The sequence below is a fragment of the Rissa tridactyla genome, chromosome Z (genome assembly GCF_028500815.1).
Source record: "Rissa tridactyla isolate bRisTri1 chromosome Z, bRisTri1.patW.cur.20221130, whole genome shotgun sequence".
Classification (NCBI taxonomy): domain Eukaryota; kingdom Metazoa; phylum Chordata; class Aves; order Charadriiformes; family Laridae; genus Rissa; species Rissa tridactyla.
This window is the reverse complement of record NC_071497.1, coordinates 22,841,618-22,868,406: the sequence shown is the minus strand read 5'-3', so window position 1 is coordinate 22,868,406 and position 26,789 is coordinate 22,841,618. Positions and strand designations below refer to the sequence as shown.

The 26,789-nt window shown below is 41.0% G+C and overlaps 1 protein-coding gene across 1 annotated transcript in view; it reads right to left on the bottom strand.

The window, feature by feature from the left end:
* Positions 1–26,789, bottom strand: part of PGGT1B (protein geranylgeranyltransferase type I subunit beta) — a 46,147-nt gene that overhangs the window by 10,874 nt on the left and 8,484 nt on the right. The window contains exons 3-5 of the mRNA XM_054185925.1: positions 21,358–21,425; positions 15,647–15,798; positions 6,360–6,492 (exon numbers count right to left, since the gene is read on the bottom strand). Coding sequence (XP_054041900.1) covers positions 6,360–6,492; positions 15,647–15,798; positions 21,358–21,425 — 353 coding nt within the window. The remainder of the gene's footprint in view (positions 1–6,359; positions 6,493–15,646; positions 15,799–21,357; positions 21,426–26,789) is intronic.

The window sequence follows — 26,789 nt, the reverse complement described above, 5'->3', positions numbered from 1 at the left end:
AAGCAGTTAACAAATCAGCCTTGTTTCAATGCAGGCAGTTCTTACAACTTCATGTCATGGAGTTCATTTTAGTTGTGACGTGTCTTAGAAGTCTGAAAATGGGTAAATAGGTCTATGCCAAGAAGGAAACGCATGTTATGCGGGTAACCATTACAGAAAAAACCCAACTTTTTTTATAAAAAGAAAAAATGGATATGTAATTTCAAACAAAATTAAATGGATAAATTAAATCTGTCTCTAACCCACAAGCTGGTTAACATACAAAAAGGCAAAATACAAGGTACTACTGTGTGTACAATACTCAAGTATAAGAAATGCTTTAGTAAGGAACAAGAACATCAGGCATTAACAAAATGAAGACTGGGGAGGGCAGGGAGTAGGAAACCAGAAGCAACAACATAATAAAGCATACTATTAGACTAAAATTAACCTGCCCTATAAAATATTACTGTCAAAAAACACCTTAACAATGCTGAAAAATCACTTTAAGTGAAAGAAAAAGGAGAAACTCGAGTCTGACGAACAAAGCACCAAGAATATAGTACAGTTATGTTACAAGCAGTCTCGGAGCAGATGATACTGTGTATGTAGGAATAACGATCTTTCTTCCCTAAAAATTCATTGAATGATTTTGCATGATAAGAAACAAGACATCAGAGTTATTCATAAAATGGAAAATGTTTATTTTACAAGAGTTCATAGAATAATTAATAAATTATCACTGGACAACTAACAAACTGTTTAGCAGGAACAGAAATGAAGTTTAACTTTTGAAACCGAATCACACAGGTCCTACATCTTCTGTATTAACTGCTCAATTAATGATTGTTTCAATATCTGATCAGACAGTTAGAAAACAATTTTAACTCACACCCCACTCCCCACACCCAGTCATAGTGCTGACTATGAATTTCTCATGTTTTCTCTGAAACATTTAACAGTAGCTATTAGATACAGGACACCTTGATAGACCCCTAATGACTCCCATAGTCCTAACCAAAGAATGGCTACAGGACCTAGCATGTCTTTAGGAATAACCTAAGGATTATTTTGTAGATCTGTTTTTAAAGTTGACATTGGAAAGAAAAAAAGGAAACAGTAGCAGACAAAGAAGCTGCATTAAAACTATATTCCTCATTTTTTAAGTTGCTGCTGAAAGCTGAAGCAACTAAAAAGACTAACATCTGATGCATACACTTCAAGCTGCAGCTTGACCTTCTAAAGTTTGAACCAGTCAATTTTAAGTAATCCCTATGAACATCTGAATGTTGAAACGCACAGTGTAAAGTTACTTTAAAGTCTTTGTACTGCCTTTTGAGAATGCAATCCAACTGTGCTGCCACACTCCGCAGGCCCAGTAATTGCTAAGCAAAGGCAAGCTGATTAGTAAAGCTATGCTGGCAAAGCTAATTAACTCTACAAACATTAATTGTAAGAGGAGGTGGTTTGCTTTATGTATGATGAAGTAATTAGCTCTGGAGAAAAGCTGTTAAGTGTGCATCCCAGACAGTGTACTATGTTGGGCTGTACAATTAGCTTGAAATTTTAATAGACAATAGTTGACCTTTGGCTGACTGGTGCCTATTTACAGACAGCAGCTGCTCTTTGGGGACTTGTGTGCATTAAGGAACCTGGGAAATATTTTTGTTTCTTTGTCTTTTTGAAAAGACCCAGGAAATTATATGCAAAAGAGGCTCTAGGTTACTGCAACATGGAAACTGCATAAATAAATACTATCCTGAGGAAATGTGTAAATCCAGTTGGGTACATTTGCTTCACAGTCTGAAAGTTTCACAACAGCTTAATTATATCAACAGACTCACATACCTGAGTTTCAAGAGGACTCTACTATACTAGAAGCAGATGCTATACTTAAAGCTTCTTGAAATATCTCTACTTAAAAAACAAACTTGTGATAAACCAAACAATGTTGCAAAAAGCAGTATTTTAGAACCTATGGAATTCATTTGAAATTTCAGCGTTGTAGTGTGTCTGTTGTTTTTTGATTAGTGATCTACCTGACTTGAATGTGAAAGCCAAAAATCAACCTATGCTCATAGAAATTGTGTGACTGGAACTTGACTATTTCACTGACAATAAAACTCATCCAGAATTATTTTTGTCATCAATATTGTACAAACACTTTTTAGTCAAGTGATAACAAGAGGGCTATCCATTCTGTATGAAGATTCAGCTCTTTTTAACAGAGTTACTTTTCTGAATAAAGCAACACCATTGTTTCATATTCCAATCTTGCGCTGTTCTTGACATGCCTTACTACACAAACCTGCTTCCTTCTTCAGCTGTATTGAACTCTCTCTGTCGTAATTCTTATGCTACTTCAGTAAAGAAAATAAATTCCAACGAATAGCTAAAGTATCCAGAAGCTTATTACAAAGATTAGTGTTTAACCAGTCACGTTACTCTCCCATCCAGATTAGTTCCACTTCACATGTATGCCAATTTAAGTAAGTGAGAAAAAGTTTGTGAACTATCACTTGCTTCATCTATGTGCAAATGATGGCATATGACAGTAAAACAAAACCACACCTTTCTGTCACAGCAGTTAACTACTGAGCAATGCGATCTATTTTGGTTTATAATTAATGGAAGTACCGGAACGAGGTAACATCATAGCAAAACAGGAATAAGCATTTGCCAGAGAGTCTATAGCGATATTCACTGTATAATTAGTTAAACAAGGAATAAAAATGAAAGAATCTCCAATAGAATTTACTTTGAATTGTAATATATATAGGTTATTTTTAGCACCATCTATGAAATCTTAACAGGAGAAATCAAGCTAACATTCTTGGGTACCACATTTCACATTCATTGTACTTAAGAAATACACCTTAAGAAATACTTGGTTCATGTGATAGGTACATGAATTGGAATACATCTCAAGAAAGGCTGTGGAAAGAGATGAATGAGAGGAAGGAACAGCCACCACTGTGAAATGATTTTTCAAAGGGCTACTCCCTGATCATTTAAGACTTCTTCAAACACATCTTCAACTCTACAACATGACCAAGCAGGATGCAAAGATTTTGTCTATTTGCCTAGAAGTGCCAGACACTTTGCAACTGAGTTAGTGCATTGAAATACTGGTCTGACCAAACAGTGCACACCCAGAAAACCCAGACAAAACTACTGTACGTGTGCATAACAGCTCTGCAGTGAATTAACTGTATATCAACGCTTTTAAAGAAGTCCTACTGAACACAGTGTATAGTCAATATACCAACTCACTGTACACCTGGACAAAAATATAGCATCTCTTGTTACACATTAGCACATGCTAAGAAGGCTGCTGCCTACAGAACACTGCTTACAGGATCTCTTCAAGATACTTCCGAGCTAGACAGGAAAAGACCCAGTCTTTGTGATAAGCCACAGCATCTTCTGGACTTCAACCATGCCCAGATCCCAGTTTTACTTCACTGGTCAACTGAACTATTATTAAGAGCCCTTTCAAGAGGTTTTCTTCTGTGGCGACATCAATTTTTTTTTTTTTTTTTTTTAAAGTGGTGTCAGTTTTCCCAGCAGGAACATAGCAATTTGAATTTGCAAATACAAGGATGAATGCTAAGGCTTAGAAGCAAACTATAAGTTTGGTTCAAGATCACTGTAGACAGTAAATCTCCAGTGCCATTTCAAAGGTCTAAACTTTCAGAAGATCTCTACTTGCCTGCTCTACTAATGGCCTCATATGATGCCCTCTAATTCTTTTCTTAGAAAGAAATAATTGTTCCCTGCTCACTTCATCTTTTCAGTTGCTACTTATTACTTTACATACCTCTGTCACACTCCACTTAATCATCCCATTTACAGAATGAAGAGTCCTAGTATACTAAATGGTCCTTTTACACAAGCTGGTTCATACCTCTGACAATTCAACTCAACTTTCTTTGTACCCTTCCTAGTTCTACCATCTCCTTTGGGACCAAAACTGCACTCACGTGTACAAAATGCTAATAGTTCATGTGATGTATAGAACACAATGAGGATTTTGTTCTTTGATTTTCTTCTCTATTCTTTCTTAGTATTTGATTTTCCTTTTGCATCTCTGCTAAACTATCTGATTAAAGGCCAATCTCAGTACTAACACAAAGGCCCATCAAGGATCAGGGAAGGAAGAACTTTCCTGACCTAATCAGTGAAGAGCGAACGCCCTGACTTGGCTGCTCCCTCAGACTGTGAAAGGAGGACAGATAAATCATCATCCCTGGATGAAACCCACAGAGAGGAGCCAGCATGGATCTCCTCACCGCAGAAACTCATACTAACTAAAGTGGGCTACTAACTACTGGGGTACAGAGGCTCTTATAGGATGCAGGGGAAGAAAATTCTGGGTTGTATAAAACCTGTTATGGGGTGTTTTCTGAGGAATGCAGGGGTGTGCATAGTTTATTATGGGATGGCTAGGGAAAGGACCAATGGTGAGAAAGGCAAAGATCAAAGCAGACTGGGGAGGAACAAGCAAGGGAAAACAGAGGGGAAAATGGGATAACGGGTGCTAGTAGAGCATGACCAGGCTGCTGGTCTGTGTGCTCTATCACTGAGTCCTGCCCTTGATCACCTCAGTCAGTACAAGACTTATTAAATCCTATTTTTAATAATCTTCAGTGGACGCGTGCTATCCATTCAGTGTCTGTGTATGTGAACACTAGCAAACTTCAGGCCCAAATAGCTGGTGGGTAAGACAGGTGGTCTGAATACCAGCAACTGTAGTGGGACCACAAATCTCAGGGGCTTGCAGTCTGACCTGCCAGAAGTGAGGGAGACATAGGTTGCAGGGGACAGCTGTTGGATGGACTATCAGCACCAAGCACAGCATCAAGGCTTTCTCTTTTTTTCCACTTAACCACTCCCCAGCGGGCAGGCTGGGACTGGAGAAGTTGGGAGGGGACACAGCCAGGACAGCTGAATCCAGCTGGCCAAGGGGATATTCCATATCTTGTAACCTCATGCTCAGCAATAAAAGTGGGGTAGCAGAAGAATGGGTGAGCAGGAGGGAGGCGTCTTTCCAAGGCAACTGATGCTTGGAGACTGGCTGGGTATTGGTCTGCTTGTGGGAGGTGATGAGTGACTGATTGCCTTTGCATCACTTATTTTCTTCCCCTTTTCTTCACTTAGATTGAACTGTCTTTACCTCGATCCACGAGTTTTCTTGCTTTTGCTCTTCCTATTCTCTCCCCTGTCCTGCTGAGGGGCATTGAGGGGAGTAAGCAGAGTAGAAACGTATTAAAAGGCATTGAAAGCAAGTAGGTGTGACAGTATAAAGTTTTGCTTATACTCTCCATTCTAGTATGCAGGCTAATGTCCTGAATGCACAATGTATGAATTAGACTGATTTTACATTTTTTTAAAAAAAAAAACTTATAAAGAAAATTATGTTCCCAACTAGTCTATGGCAGTGTGCCAGAAAGCTTCTTGTGATGTACAGTAAGAAATGCTTATGCATCTACCCACCTCCTTTAAAAATAAACATAGAATAAAAACCAGTTTGGTCTGAGGTAGAATATTAAGTCTTTTTTAGACTTGTTTCTCACTTAAATTTTACAAATCTCACTGCTGACAGCAACTACTAAAACATACTCATTTACAACAGAAGTTGTATGTCATCATAAATTTGCCTCTTTTTTTTCCAGACTGGAAGAATTTACTGTATGTGTTTACTCACATTCAGGGAACTGTAGTTTTCAAGCTTACTCAGCTTCTTTGAAAATAATTTATTTTAATCTCGGAAAATGAAACTCAATTAAACTAATGAAAACATGAAAAAACAACATGAAAACACTTTTGCTCCAACCAAATATGAAGACAGTTTGCAAAGACACAGAAAAAAATGTATATACCAATATTTTCCTTCATTCCAAACACTTAATAAATAAATAATGAAGTGCATATCTGGAAACATTTATTAAGCTTGAACTGATGTCAGTTATTAGTTTTTCCTTTGATCCTGTATATCATTTAAAAAGCAGGACTACAGCTAATTGAAATATAAGGATTTTATTGATGCAGTGCTTTAGTTATGCACTTCAAGTTACAGGAACAGCAAGCAACAGTTTTCAAAACCTTGCTTTCAATTTTAGAGTTTGGAAGAAAAAAATATCAGATTTAATTTGCAGCGAACATACCAAATAAATGCATTGTGGTGTTACACACATTACAATGAAAATAAAAATGCAAAAACAATGTTCTTTTGCATTTTCAACTCAGTGAAGTAGGAACAGAAGAGAAAGAAATTACTAAAACATTTTGGTTTGGATGGAGAGATTTTTAATCATAGTAAAGAAATACAGCTAGTAACTTTAAAATGTAGTAAGAAATAACACTTTGTGAATACTCACCATACTTCTTCTAATGTAGTTTATCGCTTTTTTCATATCCATGCCTGACCAGTTATCGAGTATGTAGCAGATGCAGGAAGCACAGTACACAAACCTCATATCATTCTCACTTCCTTCCAGCACTGCACAGAAACTGAAAGAAACTTTTCTGTCATTATACACCTTACAGCCTGTTACATCAGAAAATACAAAAAGCAGTTCAAGGAATTGCGTAATTTTTTCCTTTCAAAATTAGTTATTTCTATTTACAGTATTCCTATAAATATAACCCTAAACTATGCTAGTTTTCTTTTTAGAAGGTATGATTCTAATTAAGCCAAGCAAGATGAATACAATTGCTAACATTTAGGGTCCTGGATGACTTTATTTTCACCAATACAATGACAGTGTCTTTATTCAAAGACATTAATGCTTACATTCTTTCACATATCACAGTACAGACTGATGTATAGCAGAATTCTTTGCCTTCCTAGAAAACTTCATAGCTTCTTTCCTGAATGCAACTTCAGGATCAGTTTTCCATGTATGTATAAGTGTAATTGTTATTACTAAAGTTTCTAATATAAATGGTGAAAATTACCTTCAATCCAGTTTTTGATTTCTTACGGCTACAATCTTTTCAAACTCTATGAACGTTTTAAAGTTGTTTTATCTGGGTTATCTAGGTACAATTCTGTGCTCTCTCACAGACCCTTAAAATGAATGCTGTGATTTGCTGTCTGACAAGCCTCCTTTTTGTTCAAAGAGCTAGTTAGAATATTCTTATGAATTAATCATTTGCAAGAAGCCAGCACAACAGAGTATCTTAATAAGTCCCCCTGTCAGATCTCTAAAAAATAAAGAAAAAAAAAAAAAGGTACTTCTGACTTTGAAGACAGCCTTTTAAGCATGACCATCACCACTATGACACTCCCTCTTTGACCCTGCAATTCAAGTATGTACCCCTTTATCCTCTTGCATAGAAAAGCCTTTAGTGGGAGATACTTTCATCTTTCCTAACTGCAACAGTGCCATGCCTTGCTGTTTGCAGCTGAGATGGGGATGACCTCTGTGGCTTTCTGGATATGGCACAGGACATTCTGGAAAACCAGGACACTTAAGATTTACCAGTACTGTTGTCCTGGTTCCGGTGGGGATAGGGTTAACTTTTCCTGGTATTCCATGCCATGTGAGCCACGCCCACCCTGAGCTGCCGGGGGAGGGGGCAGGAAGTTGCTGCTTAAAAGCGGGCTGGGGCGGCCCGGGTCCGGCCGGCGAGCAGCGAGCGGCGGGGGGAGCGGCGGTTCCGTAATCGCGTTTGTATATTCCCCTATCCGTGTTGTTGTTGTTGTTGTTTGCCTGTTCCCTTTGCTGTTCTGTTAAACTGCCTTTGTCTCAACCCAAGAGTCTTGCCTTTTCTTACGATTCTTCCTGTGTTTGGAAGGCACGAGCGAGCGACACGTGGTTCTTTGTTGCCGTCTGAGGCTAAACCACGGCAGTCCTTTTTGGCGCCCAACGTGGGGCTCGAAGGGTTGAGATAACGACAGAATCCAACTAGAACGTGGAAAAAACGGTTTTGGTTTTTTTTTTTTGTATGCATTTATTTTATTAGGTAAGTAGTCACTGGTCATCATGTTGCTTGGTTTGTTCTCATGGCTGTGTTACATAAATTCCTATATGGCTTATGTACTCCCTGCGATGCTGTTTACCATGTCTGGAACAGGGATGAGGATTATCATTCTGCTGTCCTGTGCGATATCTGTTTATGATATGATAACATCACTGTTCAGACGGCTATTTTGGGGTGTTTATGCGGTTTTGCTGTCCTGTCCGTACATTGGACACCGTCTCTCAGAATTTGTTAATAATTTCCCCAGCCCTTTTGCCTCCCTTTTCTCCTTCGGGTCAGGTATGACAGCTTTTGAGAATTTTGAATATCCTTGGGATACTCAAACTAGCGTGTTCGTAGTGCTATGTCTCCTGAATACGTTCCAGGTCTTGTTTAGGGTTAAGCGACTATTTAAGACTACCACCCGGAGATCTGCTCCGAGGCTGGATAGTCAGGGGTGGCATGGCATGTGGGAGAGCATGGGCAGGTACCTAGAGAACTACTCACCTCCAATGGTCTGGGACTTCACCCCTGAACAATTACAGGACCCTGATAAAGTGGTAGAATATTTGAAGGGAAAATGCTGTGGCTATTCTAGAGAGGCACAACTCACCGCACTGTGCTGGGCCCTGGCCAGTATCTACCAGGCACTGCTCAGAATTATGCAGCACCCTCAAGGGGAAGAGATGGAAACCAGACCTGCGGCGGCCCCTGCTGCAGCCCCTGCGGCGGCCCCTGCGGCTGCTGCAGCCCCTGCGGCTGCTGCAATCCTTGCGACGGACACTGCGGCTACTGCAATCCTTGCGACAGACACTGCGGCTACTGCAACCCCCGTGGTAGCCACTGCCACTGAACCAGGGAACCAACCCATGCCAGTATCAGTTGCCCCCATACAGAAGAAGAAGCACACAAAGAAATCAGTTCGCTTAGTAAGAGATGATGATGAACCAGGGCCATCACGAGAGCAGGAGGAAGAGGCAGAACCAGAGATAATTACTCGATCCCTATCCTTGAGTGAGCTGCGGGATATGCGAAAAGATTTTAGCCGACTTTCAGGCGAGCACATTGTCACCTGGCTGCTCCGGTGCTGGGATAATGGGGCCAGTAGCCTGGAATTAGAGGGTAGGGAGGCCAGGCAGCTGGGATCCCTGTCTAGGGAAGGCGGCATTGACAAGGCGATCGGGAAGAAGACCCAAGCCCTCAGCCTCTGGAAACGACTCCTGTTAGGCGTGAGGGAGAGGTACCCCTTCAGCGAGGATGTTGTATGTCAGCCAAGCAAGTGGACTACCATGGAAAGAGGTATCCAGTACCTGAGAGAATTAGCCGTGCGGGAGATGATTTATTATGACTTGGACAATGCAGACTTACCCACAGACCCTGATGAGGTGCGATGCACAAGGCCCATGTGGCGGAAGTTTGTACGGAGCGCACCATCGTCATATGCCAACTCCCTGGCAGTAATGGAATGGAAAGGTGAAGAGGGACCAACGGTGGATGAGGTAGCTGGCCGGCTCCGGCGATATGAAGAAAGTCTCTCTTCCCCCCTTGTCTCAGCTGTGGAGAAACTGTCGCGGAAGGTCCAGCAACTTGAAGAGAATATGTCCTACTCCCCACCTGCACGGGCCAGCATCTCAGCTATTAGAAGCAGGCATTTCCCCACTCGAGAGAGAGTACAGAGGGTACACACCACGAGGCACCCTGTGGTTCTACCTGCGGGACCACGGAGAGGACATGAGGAAGTGGGACGGACAACCTACTTCGATCCTGCGGACATGGGTACAGGAGTTGCAAGGAAGGACAACCACAAAAGGGGATCCCTCCAGGAAAAGTGCCGCCCCAGTTTCCAGTGGGCCGTTCCCCAGACAAAGCAGAAGGCTTGATCTTGCTTCTGATCCTCTTGAAGGAACTTCCAAGTCATTTATGCAAGAAGTGAGTAATGGATACTATGACCAGTATTAGGGGGGCCCTGCCTCCGGCCAGGTGGAGGAAAGGGATAACCGGGTTTATTGGACGGTGTGGATTCGATGGCCTGGCACATCAGACCCACAGGAGTATAAGGCTCTAGTGGACACGGGCGCGCAGTGTACTTTAATACCATCAAGCTATAGAGGGGCAGAACCCATTTGTATTTCTGGGGTGACAGGGGGATCCCAAGAGTTGACTGTACTGGAGGCAGAAGTGAGCCTAACTGGGAATGAGTGGCAAAAGCATCCCATTGTGACTGGCCCAGAGGCTCCATGCATCCGTGGTATAGATTACCTCAGGAGAGGGTATTTTAAGGACCCAAAAGGGTACCGCTGGGCCTTTGGCATAGCTGCTTTGGAGACAGAGGAAGTTAAACAGTTGTCTGCCTTGCCTGGTCTCTCGGAGGATTCTTCTGTTGTGGGGTTGTTGAGGGTCAAAGAACAACAGGTGCCGATTGCTACCACAACGGTGCATCGGCGGCAGTATCGCACTAACCGAGACTCTCTGATTCCCATCCATGAGCTGATTCGTCAACTAGAGGTTCAAGGAGTGATCAGCAAGACTCGCTCACCCTTTAACAGTCCCATATGGCCGGTGCGAAAATCTAATGGAGAGTGGAGGCTAACTGTAGACTATCGTGGTCTGAATGAAGTCACGCCACCGCTGAGTGCTGCTGTGCCGGACATGCTAGAACTCCAGTACGAACTGGAGTCCAAGGCAGCCAAGTGGTATGCCACGATTGATATAGCGAATGCATTTTTCTCAATCCCTTTGGCAGCAGAGTGCAGGCCACAGTTTGCTTTCACTTGGAGGGGCATCCAATACACCTGGAATCGACTGCCCCAGGGGTGGAAACACAGCCCCACCATTTGCCATGGACTGATCCAGACTGCACTGGAACAGGGTGAAGCTCCAGAACATCTGCAGTACATTGATGACATCATTGTATGGGGAAACACAGCAGAAGAAGTTTTTGAGAAAGGGAGTAAAATAGTCCAAATCCTTCTGAACGCTGGTTTTGCTATAAAGCGAAGTAAGGTCAAGGGACCTGCGCAGGAGATCGAGTTTTTAGGAATAAAATGGCAAGATGGACGCCGTCAGATTCCAATGGATGTGATCAACAAAATAGCAGCTATGTCTCCACCAACTAGTAAAAAGGAAACACAGGCTTTCTTAGGTATTGTGGGTTTTTGGAGAATGCATATCCCAGATTACAGTCAAATTGTAAGCCCTCTGTATCAAGTAACCCGGAAGAAGAATGATTTTAAATGGGGTCCTGAGCAACGACAAGCTTTTGAACAAATCAAACAGGAAATAGTCCATGCAGTGGCCCTGGGGCCAGTCCGGGCAGGACAAGATGTTAAAAATGTGCTCTACACTGCAGCCGGGGAGAACGGCCCTACCTGGAGCCTCTGGCAGAAAGCACCAGGGGAGACTCGAGGTCGACCCCTAGGGTTTTGGAGTCGTGGATACAGAGGATCCGAAGCCCACTACACTCCAACAGAAAAAGAGATATTGGCAGCATATGAAGGGGTTCGAGCTGCTTCGGAAGTGGTTGGTACAGAAGCACAGCTCCTCTTAGCACCTCGACTGCCGGTGCTGGGTTGGATGTTCAAAGAAAGGGTCCCCACCACACATCATGCAACCGATGCTACATGGAGTAAGTGGATTGCACTGATCACGCAGCGAACTCGAATGGGAAACCCCAGTCGCCCGGGAATTCTGGAAGTGATCATGGACTGGCCAGAAGGCAAGGATTTCGGAATGTCACCAGAGGAGGAGGTGACGCGTGCAGAAGAGGCCCCACCATATAATAAACTGCCAGAAAATGAGAAGAAATATGCCCTGTTCACTGATGGGTCCTGCCGTATTGTGGGAAAGCATCGAAAGTGGAAGGCTGCTGTGTGGAGTCCTACACGACGGGTTGCAGAAGCCAGTGAGGGACAGGGTGAATCGAGCCAGTTTGCAGAGGTGAAGGCTATTCAGCTGGCTTTGGACATTGCTGAGCGAGAAAAATGGCCAGTACTTTATCTCTACACTGACTCATGGATGGTGGCAAATGCTCTGTGGGGATGGTTACAGCAGTGGAAGCAGGGCAACTGGCAGCGCAGAGGCAAACCCATCTGGGCTGCTGACCTATGGCAAGATATTGCTGCCCGGATAGAGAATCTGGTTGTGAAAGTACGCCATGTAGATGCCCACGTACCAAAGAATCGGGCCACGGAGGAACATCAGAACAACCAGCAGGTGGATCGGGCCGCTAGGATTGAAGTGGCTCAGGTGGATCTGGACTGGCAACATAAGGGTGAACTATTCATAGCTCGGTGGGCCCATGACTCCTCAGGCCATCAAGGGAGAGATGTGACATATAGATGGGCTCGTGACCGAGGGGTGGACTTGACCATGGACACTATTGCACAGGTCATCCATGAATGTGAGACATGCGCTGCGATCAAACAAGCCAAGCGTTTGAAGCCTCTTTGGTATGGAGGGCGATGGCTGAAATACAAATATGGGGAGGCCTGGCAGATTGATTATATCACGCTGCCACAAACCCGTCAAGGCAAGCGCTATGTGCTCACAATGGTGGAAGCAACCACTGGATGGCTGGAAACATACCCTGTGCCCCATGCCACTGCCCGGAACACTATCCTGGGCCTTGAAAAGCAAGTCCTGTGGCGACATGGTACCCCAGAGAGAATTGAGTCGGACAATGGGACTCATTTCCGAAACAGCCTCATAGACACCTGGGCCAAAGAGCATGGTATCGAGTGGGTGTATCACATCCCCTATCACGCCCCAGCCTCTGGGAAGATAGAACGATACAATGGACTGTTAAAAACTACACTGAGAGCAATGGGTGGTGGGACTTTCAAACACTGGGATACGCATTTAGCAAAAGCTACCTGGCTAGTTAACACCAGGGGATCTAACAATCGGGCTGGCCCTGCCCAATCAAAACTTCCACGTACTGTAGAAGGGGATAAAGTCCCCGTAGTGCACATGAAGAATATGCTAGGGAAGACAGTCTGGGTTAGTCCTGCCTCAGGCAAAGGCAAACCCATCCGTGGGATTGCTTTTGCCCAAGGACCTGGGTGCACTTGGTGGGTGATGCGGAAGGATGGGGAAGTCCGATGTGTACCTCATGGAGATCTGATTTTGGGCGAGAATAGCCAATGAATCAGATTGTGTGCTGTTAATTGCTAAGTAACACTGTCACTGTATGTCCTCATTGCTATCAGTTGTACTACAAGTAAGGCACAGGGATGATGGGATAAGAACTGATCTCAGCAGCCGGCGCCCAGCAGTTTCCTCAAGATCTACATCTTCAGCCCACGGACTGCGTGCATGAGCCACACCAGGTGCACCAGTCACAAGCTCCGAAAAATACAGCATGCAACAGACCAGCACCACCCAGCATCTCACCTGCCCTGAGAGACTGTTCTAACAGATGGAGCCCAAAGCCGTGGATTAAAAGAACTCAACGGACACTTTGGAGGGATGACCCATAAACTAAGGGTATTATATGTGTGTGTATATATATATATAACAGGGGAAAGTGGTGGCAATTCATTGGAACCTGCTGGGCATGGCATAGATGGTATGGAATAAGGGGTGGATAATGTCCTGGTTCCGGTGGGGATAGGGTTAACTTTTCCTGGTATTCCATGCCATGTGAGCCACGCCCACCCTGAGCTGCCGGGGGAGGGGGCAGGAAGTTGCTGCTTAAAAGCGGGCTGGGGCGGCCCGGGTCCGGCCGGCGAGCGGCGGGGGGAGCGGCGGTTCCGTAATCGCGTTTGTATATTCCCCTATCCGTGTTGTTGTTGTTGTTGTTTGCCTGTTCCCTTTGCTGTTCTATTAAACTGCCTTTGTCTCAACCCAAGAGTCTTGCCTTTTCTTACGATTCTTCCTGTGTTTGGAAGGCACGAGCGAGCGACACGTGGTTCTTTGTTGCCGTCTGAGGCTAAACCACGGCAACTGTGGTTTACAATCTCATTCCATCCTCAAGTGATAACTGCATTGTATGTTATCCAGATACTTCAAATCACATTCAGCTAAGGTAGGACAGAAATCAAAATACACACATTTATTCGTAATGTAAAAAGAGGCAATATAGCTACAATTTTTAATTTTTTGTTTGTTTGGTTTTGTTACTTCACACAGGTCTTTCATTCAGACTAGCATACTTATGCTAGGGTAACAACAGAAAAATGTCTCTTTCCCTCATTCAGCTCACTTGCTGTTCCTATCCGGACAAGATGTTAGCTCAAGTTCTAGCCTTCACACATCCTTCCCCTTTGGGGCAGTAAAAGCAGTTTTCGTAAGTGGAAAATGTCTGTTACAGTGGAAATTGACTCCTGCCAAAGTAACAATTCTATGCCAGAGACCTGCAAAGTACTCTCCTTTCTCTCTAGGGTCTAGCTGGCACTCTTCAGCAGGGACTACAAAACACAGAACCATGTATAAGAGTTATCAGACTGCACATTACATGGTACAAACACGTAGAAGAGGTTAACTGCATGTAGCTTATTACTGTAACCAGGCAAGATGACAAGTAATTACTCTAAGATGCCAGGGAGCAACTCCTTCCTTTCAGATATATTTTAACAACAAAAATGGTCCGACTTATAATAGGAATGCTTAAGAGCAATGGAACAGGCACCTCCACGTGCTTGAAGAAACTACAGCAGATCAACAAATACATGTATATACATCTGTATGTGTGCATTAGGACTTGGCCTATTAAGGTCAATCTGCTGTTATAAATAACAGAAAATTGTACACCATCTAGTTCATATTCACTGCTTACGTTCTGAACATTCTGGTGGCTTGTGTTTGTTTTTTCTTTTTAAAAAACACATGCAAAGACTGCAATTTAATACCTGTGTTTAAAAAAAGTTTTAATTATATTAAGTGTCTAGATGATACAAAGCCATTTGACCAAAACAAAAGCTTTCTTAACTCATAAATTGTGACAGCAATTTCACTGTGAGGTCAAACATAACTCCTTCAGGAAGAACATTGGTATAATTCTGCATTTTTAAAGTTCTCTTTCAAAAATAACATTCAGTAAAATTTAACACCACTGAGAGATCATGTGTCCTAGCAGAAGTTTTCATTAGCTACCAGTCTCAACCTGCATTAAAAAAACCAAACAAAATAATCCACCAACTAAAGTAGATCAGGGGGTATATACCATCTATTAAAAGATGCATACAAAAAGAATGTCTCTCACGATGAAGTTTAATAATACTATATTCCTGTTAGAAATAATATATAGGCTAATTCATCTTGTATATTGATATCTTGAATCTCTCAGAATTAAACAAAGCTCAGCCTCCCACAAAGCACAGCAAACATCATCATAATGCTGTTCCAGGGCCTTGCAAAAAACAGAGAATAACACAGAAAACCTCACTTACGTGAAGGACAGATCAGAAAAACTACTATCCCCAAGACATAAACCAATCCATTAACCTTCCAATTATAGGTATCTACAGTTGTAAGCAAACATTGTCATTCTAGAATACGAAAGCAAATCCATACACAAAATGCTGTTTGGTCCTGTAAACTCGCTTGTGTTCTATTACTGATAACCCATCAAAGTACTTTCTACTAGTAAGAAAATATTATACAGTTACTTTCATAAAAGACATGTTTCTTATGTTTCATTCCGCGCCTCAGTTTTCTATTAACCTTCTGGAGAGTTGCAGAATATAAAAATATCTTTTACCTTCCATCCTCCAGCTGGAGAGCTCTCAGTCCTGCCAGTATGGCATCTTTATTTACTCGACTTAAATCATCTCCAAGAATGACCAGAGATGACAGACCTGTATAAGTCATTGCTATGTGCCCACTATCATACGGATGAGGTATACCTGGACCCTAGAAAAAGGGGGGGGGAGGAGATAAATATTGAAACATCGTAAGACCTTATATTACAGTCAAGCATTCATTTTTAAAAAATAAGAGGTAAACAAAGTTATTTTCCCTGCAATCATTACGGTATAAAGGCATCCCACTCAACTTTTCTGAAACTTTTCTGCACAGCTCTGCTACCCTTGTAAACAGTTGGTCAGTAGGAAGCTTTGGAAAAAAGTTTTGCCAAGACTGGTATTTATGCAAGTTAAGCAAAAAGATGGGATGTGCTTAATTGTGCCTAAGTTTACCCTGACAAACCACTGGGCAGTAGCTTCCTGGCAGCTGGGTAAGCACTGTTAATCAGCCAAACCTCTGGAGGTGCTTTCCACAAAGGCTTTACAATCTAATGATCTACAAGCAGAAAGCAGCGTGAGGGATTACTAGTAATCTCTCTGTCAATTGAAGCAATACCAAATTAGCCTCACGTCTACTTTCATGTCTATTCCAAAACAATAATCAGAGCTTAAACAAAGTATTTATATAGCAAATAATGTCAACTGAGAAGATAAAATGAGAGTTAAATGCTGACTAGTTACACAATACAAGTCACAATAATGGGTGGGTGGGGATTAATACAATTGTGCTAAAATTATTATTTTTTCCTTCTGATATTTTATAGGCACATCCTGGACTGTACTGCTTCATGACAACAGAAACCACATGTAACAAGATGACTTTGGATACTCGGGATGGTTCAATTTGGAGCAGCTGGAAGACAAATTTTTAAAGAAGATAAAGTTATTTGTCTCTACTGAACAGTAGAAACAAGCAAGTTTTTAAACCACATTTTACTAGGATTCTTACCAAGTTAGCTGCCATTTTTATTTTGCAATTCACCATAAAAACACATGCAAAAAGCAGTATAAACCAAATTAAATAAGATTATATTATATGTACATGGTCTTTTTCAGGCAAGCCATGCTTATTTCCAAAGCCAAGAAGCTTTGTTTCTAATAAGAAGCTGGGAGAAAAATATTTATTACCCACTAGGCGGCAAGAGACTGTTCTCACACTAGGCAATCAAACACAATTGGGAAAGGGAGGCAGAAAACAAGGTGAAAGTGGCTGCAGCAGCACTGACAAAGCTCTAGCTACGCAACAGAGAAGGGGAACATGGGAGTGAGTACTGAGAGCTCCACCTCCTCTCCCTCATTTCCAGCCCTGGACTCTTTGTTGAGAAGCGGGCACAAATCTCAACAGCTCTCACTCCTAGCCCTGAGCTGCCAGTGTCCCCATGACTGTCTCCTGCCCTGCACACCCCCCAGTCACACACACAGAGTCACAGAATGTCTGAGGTTGCAAGAGACTCTGGAGGTCATCTGGTCCAACCCCACCTGCTCAATCAAATTGGGTTACCCAGAGACAAGTGCCCAGGACCATGTCCAGACAGCTTTTGAGTATCTCCAACGATGGAGACTCCACCACCTCTCTGGGCAACCTGTGCCAGTGCTCAGTCACTCACAGTGAAAAAGTGTTTCTTAATGTTCAGAGAGAACCTCCTGTGTTTTCCGTCTGTGTCCATTGCCTGTCACTGGGCACCACTGAAAAGAGCCTGCCTCTGTCCTCTGTGCACCCTCCCTGCAGGTATTTATATACATTGATGAGATTGCCCCTGAGCCTTCTCTTCTCCAGGCTGAACAGTCCCAGCTCTCTCAGCCCTTCCTTGTGGGAGAGGTGCCCCAGTCCCAGATTTCCCCATGGGGCACCCCACAGATGGAGGACAGCTGTGCCCTTAAACAGGTTAGAAAAACCTGTTAGAAAAAACAGGTTACTGCAGTCATGAAACATGTTTTTCTAACTTGAATGGCTCTAATCTCAGAAGGAGCAACCTGGCCTATGATATCAATTTTAAACATTTTAAATCTAACAGAACCAAAAATCTTCCTTTCAGAATACCTTCCCCTTAAAAAAATTATTATAACCAGCTTGACCCTTGTGATGCATCAACTTATTTCAAATGTAAATTTCTGCTCCAAAAATCCAGACATATAGGGTGCCACAAATTTGCCCTGCACAGAGAACTATTCAGTTTAATGTAATTCATTAATTTACTTATAAGCAAAGCAAGTCTCTCTATTCTAAAAAGCCAAATTTGAACTAGTTCTTACCCTAAAAGGATTCTCAATGTCCCAGCTCTGAAGCTAAAGCTTCTCACATGTTTTGTCAAACAAAATACAAGACACACACACGCCAATGAAAAATAAGTGGAAAGCTTCTCCAATATTAGGACCAACTCCTTACAAAGTGTCCCAGCAGTTCCCACCAGCAACTACAAAGAAAACTAAGTTTACAAACACTTAAGTCATTGGAGTTAAACTGGAATTAGAAGAACACTTAATTTCTCCCTACTTGGAATAACCTGGTACAGAAGATGCTTCTGCTCAGTTCATACAATACACTGAAAATGCCAGAGCCTGCAAATCAGTGTTCACTGTGCACCACTGCTCTGTTTACACGCTTTTATAGGTAGTTCAACTCCATATCAATACTGACATCAGGAATAACAGATCAGTAATAGATACAGTGAAACAGTTCACCTTTACTTTTGAATATATTTTCTCCAGAGGACGACTACATTCACCAAGCAAGGAAAGTTTATTGTAAGGATATTCAGACTTGCTTTTTAAAATCGTATTTACAAAAACTCTATCCAAATGTTCCAACTACTAAAACCGTGTTCAGGTATTCAGGATATTTTCTAAGGTATCTATAGTTCTCAAACAACATTCTCCTTCAAGTGACAATCTTCCACACAGTGTCTACATGAAGTAACTGAAAATTCCTTCTTCACAAGATTTATTTTTTTAATTGTACTTTTCTATACGCATGCTAATTCCATATTGCCTGTACAGCTTTGGTAGCCTACAAACATGGTTAAATGACTGGGCCCTTACTTTTTAAGAATAAAGGCATTTCTGTTCCACTATGACTCACTGCAGTAAAAACAGGCTGCAGACGAAGTATTGTAAGCACATATACTGTATGGTCCTGAAACTAAATAATACCATCCTGCCCAAACAAATTGTATCAATCACTACAGTACCTGGACAACATAAAAATTCTATGTGTACTTCCTTTTCTGTGCAAACATTTCAACACGTACCAGTAGCACACTCCTTTTCCAAATAGAGAGTTTCAGCAACACCAGAGCTGTACAAAATTTTGCAAGCTGGTAGTTTTAATAAAGAGCACAAACTATACTTGTATGATGCATATAAAGCAAACAATAGTGTATGCTGCCTGTACACACAATCGTGAAGTTCACAGCTAAATTAGTACTGCCATGTGCTTCTGTCCTTGAACAAACATACATGTAGGTACAAGTAACACAGAAAAGACTGTTAAGATACATGATTTTCAAACATCATCACACAGAGAATCAGGCAGATGGTCTCAGCATTCAAGAACAGCTGTTTGTAGGTCACACAACTACCTTAACTACTAACAGTTTTCTCTTATCACAGGATTATCATGTGCCAAGTAACTAAATTTTTTATATGATAAGTTGGTGTACTGCTGGATACCTTAATATGCAATTACTAAAAAAGCCAGTGGAAGTGACAGAGGGTCCAATGCCTGGAGAACATTTGGTTTAGGGCCAAAAAGTCCCAACAAATACAGCCAATATTTCAATAAAATTAAATTAAACCAGAAGGATCAGTATCAAATATGAGATCATACAGGAATTACTACAAGGCATACTTGAAGGCCAACATGATGTTTCGTACGTGTAATTACTCTAGAATTCTGGAACCTTTTGAGAGCCTAACAGATGTTTGTTCACCACATGTGGTTTAAAAAAAAAAAAAAAGATATTCACCAGAAGAACAAGAATAGAAGAATAATATATTCTGTACACTAATCATAATTGTTCAAATTTGAAGTGCACTTTTATTCACTTTATCTTCTAAATTCCATGTAATTATTCCAAGCTCATTGTGACAGTACTTATAAAATTTTATGTTGTACCTACACACACCAACGTATACTTCACACGCTAATGCAGCGAAACACATGAGCCCAAGTAACAGGATGTCTTTGAGGGGGCAACAATCAGAATAATTGGACATTTCAGACAAAAAAGAAACCCCAAACAAAACAACACCACCCAAGAAAACAATAGTTTTTTGCATAACACTGAGAATCCATAAAATTTTTAGAAACTGGCCCTCTGGTAATTTGCTATGACAAAGCAGGGCTGGAATGGCTTTTACAAATGCAAAAGAGTACAGCAAGTCTCAAAGGTTTCACAAGATAATTACTAACACCTCTAAAGTTCGCATGGTTGAGAAGAAGCGTTACTAGACTGCCTCTGCTATGAAGGACAAAGTAACTCAGGCATTGTGGAGAAGCCTGTCCTAAATTCATTAAAGATACCGTAGTCAATGCAGCTGATTTTTAATTGGCATAAAGTCATGCTTTTAAAAGTAAATACAAATAAAGCCCAAATAGGCTGCTGTACTACCTTCATATTCATTAGTTCAACCATTTTTACACTCAACTACAGTTAATAGTGTATCAGATGTCCATCCTTGCTTTCAATTTCAGATCCCAAGATTAATTCATTTATATTTAAAATCTTGCTATCTGTCCACCACAAAAATAAAACACTTGGTGATAATTTAGTGCTTTTCCCAGATTTTTCATCCACTCTTTAGTGAGATTTGACTCTTTGCTCTCAAACACAGGATAGAACTACTGTACCTCTTTCACAGTCCTTCTTGCACGCTGGCCTCTATTTCCCTCTTTCAACCATATCAGACCTTCTGTACCATCCATTCTATGATTCTATAGTTCTGGATGCCCTTCCCTGGAAGTCTTCAAGGCCAGGCTGGATGGGGCTTTGAGCAACCTGGTCTAGTGGGAGGTGTCCCTGCCCAGGGCAGAGCTGTTGGAACTAGACGATCTTTATGGTCCCTTCCAACTCTAAGCATTCTATGATTCTATCTTTAGTAGCCTCTTCTAACCTCCCTTCTCTCTTGTATTAAGGGATTCTTGTATTCTTTTTGTATGTAGATTTAACTCTTTTGAACCTCAGTTCCACAGGCTTCAAAGCATCCTCTCTTATCATCATGATGAACTCGGATGGGCAGAGATTTGCCTATGTTTGAATGGATACCAGCTGCAATCAAAAATGCATGTTTCATCACAGGAAGAAGAATACGGAAGAGCATGTGCTGCACCACTTTATACAGAGCAATTCTGCCCTTCTCTACCAGGTGATAGTTCTTGAGTTAGAGAAGTTTCCCTACTTCAGTAACAGATCAGAGAGGGAGCAGAGTGCACTGAGAGAAGCCACAATTTGTATTCCAGTTTCTTCACTGCCCTGGAAACTCAAGCAGTACCATTTTAGTATGTTTCTTACGCATGTTTCTTAACAGTTCTGCAAACATTTCAGTGTAATAACAGTGCAAAAATTCCTGCTTCCCAGATATTCTGTTATTATCAGTTAATGTTATGCAAAAGACACAAGATCATTTATTGCCTATCTGAAAATACTTGTCACACACACACTTAACTGACCTTGGAGGGATTGAATGGCATCCCTAAATATGAAGACCCTCTGAAGCCACAGCGATTCAAGTTTGAACCTGGAAAGATAAAAAAAGAAAGACTCAACTAACTTGCTTTCCTGAAACACTCATTATAAACCATAATTTTCTAGGTCAGATCAAGACCTGTTAGTTCAACACTATTCACAGGGTTGCTAAATTTTGCATGTCCTTTCAATATGTTCCCAACCTCAGTCTGATTAATAAAAAACAAACAAAACCAACAACCCACAAACCAAAGAAAACCACAAGCAAATTCAGTTCTGCTATAATGAAAAAGCAACAGATTTTTTTGATTTGGTGGAAATATAGTGTTCATATCAGTACAGAATTGTCTTCCATGCTCACAAGGAAAAAAAAAAAAAAAAAAAAAAAAATCACTCCTCTGGGAAAGTGCCCAGAGTTAACAGATTTGGTTTTTTTACCTCTCTGGATTCCTGCCTGGTAATACCGTCTGTTCCCAAGCAGAATTGTTTTAAGGTCCTTTGCAACATGTACAACATGCAACAGGACAAACAAACTGTTCGCAGTTTTAAGCTAGCACCGATCTAACTCAGTACTGTCAGAGTGAAATAGTTAAAATGATGTGAAAGGCAAATTTTTAATTGGAGTCATTCTTCTCTCACCCAAAACACAGGTAGAAGAACACTGTAGTTATCAAACAGTTCTATTAGTGATTCAGTATAATTTGTTTTAAATGTGTCAGAGTACCTGAGCATGCAGTACACAGAAGCGTGCACTGTACACTGTCTAGAGCTGAGCTAAGTACAGGTTTGCAGGACTCAGATCTGCTTCTGCACAGCAAGAACTCAATTACTTCACTCCTCAGCCTCTGAAAGTAAAAGCCTAATGAGTGCCTTAGTTCAACTGCATTTGGGTGTTCTTAAAAATCTCTCACCTGCTTTTTTTTTTTTTTTAGCTCTTCAGCCTTTAATCTGAAAATCCTCATGGAGATTAGGGAAAATTGCGCCAGACTAACCAAACAAGAATAGCTATAAAGCTGAAAGTCCTAAAAAAGATCACTATGCAATGTGGTCTACCAGTTCTGCTATCATTTCTCATCACATTAGCTTCTAGCTTTAAATACACTCTGCATGTATGCAACACTTAAACTAGAAGCTGTTATCAGTCTAAGTACTTCAATGTGGTTAAAGTATGCAAGTTGCTGTATCAGACAAGACTTTGGATGTAATTTACATGGAGTGAACTACTATTTAACAGAAAAAAACAACCCCACCTCTATTCTCCACTTCTTCTACCTTTCAATTAAGAGTACTTTTGAATGATTCTACAGGTGTAATGGAAGTAATTTCAGCCTGCATCAAAAACTGGTATCTGCTACAGTTTTACCCACTAAAAGAAAATAGAAAGAGTCACTGTATTTGTAGACATAAAAATGCATAACTGGTATATTTTGTTATAATCTACATCTTCTCAGCAGAGGACATTTGTCTGTTAACTCCTGGAGTCAAATACTTGTATTTCATGTTGTAACAGGTTCTGGAATGCACAATAAATGTAAGTCTTAAGGACTAATCTAAGGTCCTGAAGGACACTGCCCAAAAAGCACCACAATTTGAAAAATAAGGAAATGTGGATGAATCAGTAAGAGGAAAAACAGAATTCCTACTTCTTAAATACCAGGTTTCCCAGCTAACATTGTAGAAAAAAAATCATCATTCACTTGGCCCATCTTCAGTAAAAAAAAAAAAAAAAAAAAAAAAAATCAATCTGTGTCTTAAATGCTTAAGTAAACTACAAAATTCACTTTGAAATAGCACTAATATAGACACTCTTCATGCAGAAAACAGTTGCTAGCCCACTAGCACACAGCTGTTCTGGCCTGCTGCAAATGAAAGTGCTACAATTAGGACAGCTCTACAGTCAAACAGAACTCAGCTGCCAGTTGTTAGACGGAAGGATTCATCCCAGAAAGACTGATGCCCACCACTGGCCTTTTAGACTGTAGCTTATAATTCATTATCAAGGTAGAAATGGAGGTATGAAACCCACATGCAGTGTGCTGTTAGTGGGTCACTTTGGCTTCTGACTTGACAGCTACTACGAAAAAGAGAGTAAAGTACATGAATGAAATCAGGATCTATTTTTCCCTTCAGGTGTTCAATTTTCATGTAATATTTTAAAACTTTTCTTGTACTACTAAATTGCTGTCAACTAAAACCCAGAATTGGTAATTTTAAAATACTGGATTTCTAACTTTATCGCTACCATTGATTTAAAATCTATTTTGAGTCTTTATGTCAGTGACTTCTGATCTACCATCCTAGACTTTATGCACTGGCTCCTAGGAGAAACTGAAGCTCTTCAATGTCCTTACTACTGCATAATCTTTAAAGGGAGTTTTATCCCCTCCTCCAAACAAAACCACATCATTAATGTGCATGCAATAGATGCTTCCTAGACCTTCAGCGTTACAAGTGAATTGCTAAATTTCCAGTTTCCAATTCTTGAATTAAAAAATAGAATGCTGAGCTGATAAAGGAAGTGATAAAACAGGAAGTGAAAACAGCTCATTTCTAACCAGATGACTATGGCACATTGGGGTCATGTCTCAATTTTTTTTTTTAGCTTCCTGTGAACATACGAGTTCAAAACCAAATGGGAACCAAAGAGGAATAAGGGAAAAAACACTGTCTTTCAGTTTATGAACATCACCTCACATTCTGTGAGGTTGGTTTTACTATTTTATTGCAAAGTACTTGTACTACCTATCTTATGTAGTAGCTTAGTAGTGCTAATCAGACTCTTGCCTACTTTCCTGAACCACAAACAGCCTGTCAGAAGCAGCAATAGAGTTAGAAATTAAACATACCCTAATTAAAAGGATATAAACATAGTTCATGTCCCTTGTAAAAAACTACTGGAGTGACCAGTTCAGCTCCAGCAGTCTCCTAAAGCATCAAGTATAACTGCAGCTATGAAATGGTACCACCTAGTGTTCGCTTTCAGAGTTACGCACATTTAACCACTTTCTGAAAGAGCTTAAGACAGAGCAAAAAGTAATAAGTGTTCCATCAATCACTGCGTGACTACTCTAAGCTGAACAAAACACGCCTGGAAAAACTCTTCCCATTCAACAACAGAACTTAAGAAAATTGACCCTTTTGCCAAACCAAAAGACCCCACACTTCAACCAAGAGCTGAGACTTTCCTGTGAAGAAAACCACGTTACTTATGTGCGCATCAGCTAGAAAAGTCCTTAAGACATGTAACAGAGCTCCACGTGGTGACCACAGATGGCTTATCCTGAGAGCTCTTTTGTTACAGACAGAAAATTTTTGTTATTTATATTTTATGATTTGTCTTGCATGGGGAGATTGATAACTCTTACCACTACTTCTTCCCATTCAGGTTACTTAAGCATTACTCTGGTTCCAAGGCTTTTCTCATTTTGCCAAGTACAGAAGAAACCTTACATACATCATCAAAATCTTAATATAAAAAAAAAAATAATCACAGCTTTAACATAGGCTGAAACAGTCAGTACATGCAGATAAAAGTAAGCATAAGCAATTCTTATTGAACTAGAGCTAAAAAAGAATTATTCTTATAAATCAAAACACTATGATATGTCATAAAATGCAAAGTTGCATTCTCCAAAATGAAAGTGCTTTATACATACAGATAAATCCTTCAAATTTAGCCACTAAAGAAAGTTATGTTGGAGGCAAGTCCATATTTCTGCTCAGGAAACTCATGATCAGAAAGCTCACATGTAACAATAACCTCAAAAACAGTCGATGACATTTTATCCATTTTTTTCAGTACTGAAAAATACTTCACACACAAGTGAAGAAAAAAGAAGCATTATTACAAATCTAAATTTAGACTTTGACAGAAGATCGTTTTAGGTCCCTGATGTAGTATAATGCTATGCCCTGGGGTCCTGGGGGTTCAGACTCACAAATGAAATATGTCTCAGCCCTCCTTTTGGTGCCATTTCTTAGTATAGCAAAGCATCCAGCTGTCAAAAAGTACAATCTTCTTCCCTTACTGGGCTGGCACTAGCACTCCCAGCCAACAAAGTTCACCAACAACACAAAGCTAACACTAGATAATAGATGCATTATTTAGATAATAAATGCATGCTTTTCTGCCACTTCAACAAGCCAAACCAGCTCCCAAGCTGGGTCAAACAAGTGACAGTGTCGCTATGAGGGAGGATGGTGGATGAATACGGCCAAGGAGTGTGACTCCACTGTCTCTGTGTAATTAGTTTACTTGAGTACAGAGCTCTGGATTCACTATCTTTCAGAAGTGCTGAACTGTGTTGTAATGTAACCTGCAAGAAAACCCACAGAAGAATACAGTCTTATCCTAACAGACTTAATCCTGAGCTTCCTTTAGTGCATTTCCATTAGGCTCACAGAGAATATATTTGCTTTCAAAGGCTACAAACCTCTGAACTGAAGCTTTCATTATCCAGACATATCACATATCAATAAATGTAAGCATGTTACCTAAAACTATCACAGTATATTATTGTGAGACTCTAAGTAGTATTCTAAATCACCAAATTCTGAATTTTCTATCAGGTTCTGTAACACCCCGTTGTAGTGGGCTGACGCCAACCAGCAGGTAAGCGCCCACTCGCTTCCCCCTCCCATGGGAGGGCAAGAAAACAGAGAGAAGGAGAGAAGACTCACAGATTGAAACAGAAACAGTTTGATAGATGAAGCAAAAGCTGTGGGCACAAGCAAAGCAAAGGAGGGATTCATTCACTACTTCCCATCAACCAGGCAGGTGCTTAGCCACTTCCCAGAAGCACATCTAAGGGTTACTCAAGAAGAAAAATGCCACAACCTCAACCATCACCCCCTTTTTCCTACTTTCTCCAAGCTTTTCCTGCTGAACATGGTGTGAGATGGTATGGTGTCCTGGCTGCATCCCTTGGCTGCATCTGCTGGGGCAGAAGGGGTGCAGACGAAAAAGAGACAGCCTTGACACTGTGCAGGCACTGCTCAGCAATAGCTGAAACACTGGTGTCTTACCAATGCTGTTTTAGTCACAAAAACAAAACACAGCAGCATGTGGGCCACTATGGAAAAAATGAATTCTAGCACAGCCAGTATACTTACTAGAACAGTTATTGATAAAAATGAACAGATACTGAGTTTGCAGAGCATCAACTGTTCTGTCTCCTGTCCATTGGAAAAACAACAGTAAGGGAGCAGTAGGTCTCAAAATAATTTGAATTTGCCATCTTAAAAAACTGGTTTAAATAAAAATGAACTAAAATGCTATGGATATGGAAGCTTTGGAGAGACAAACATGATCAGCAGAGAAATTTATTTTTCTGATAAGAATGACAGGAATTTTCATTTTGCTCATTTTAGGAATAAGCCTAAAACCAGTAATGCAATCAAAAAGAAAGAACCAAGA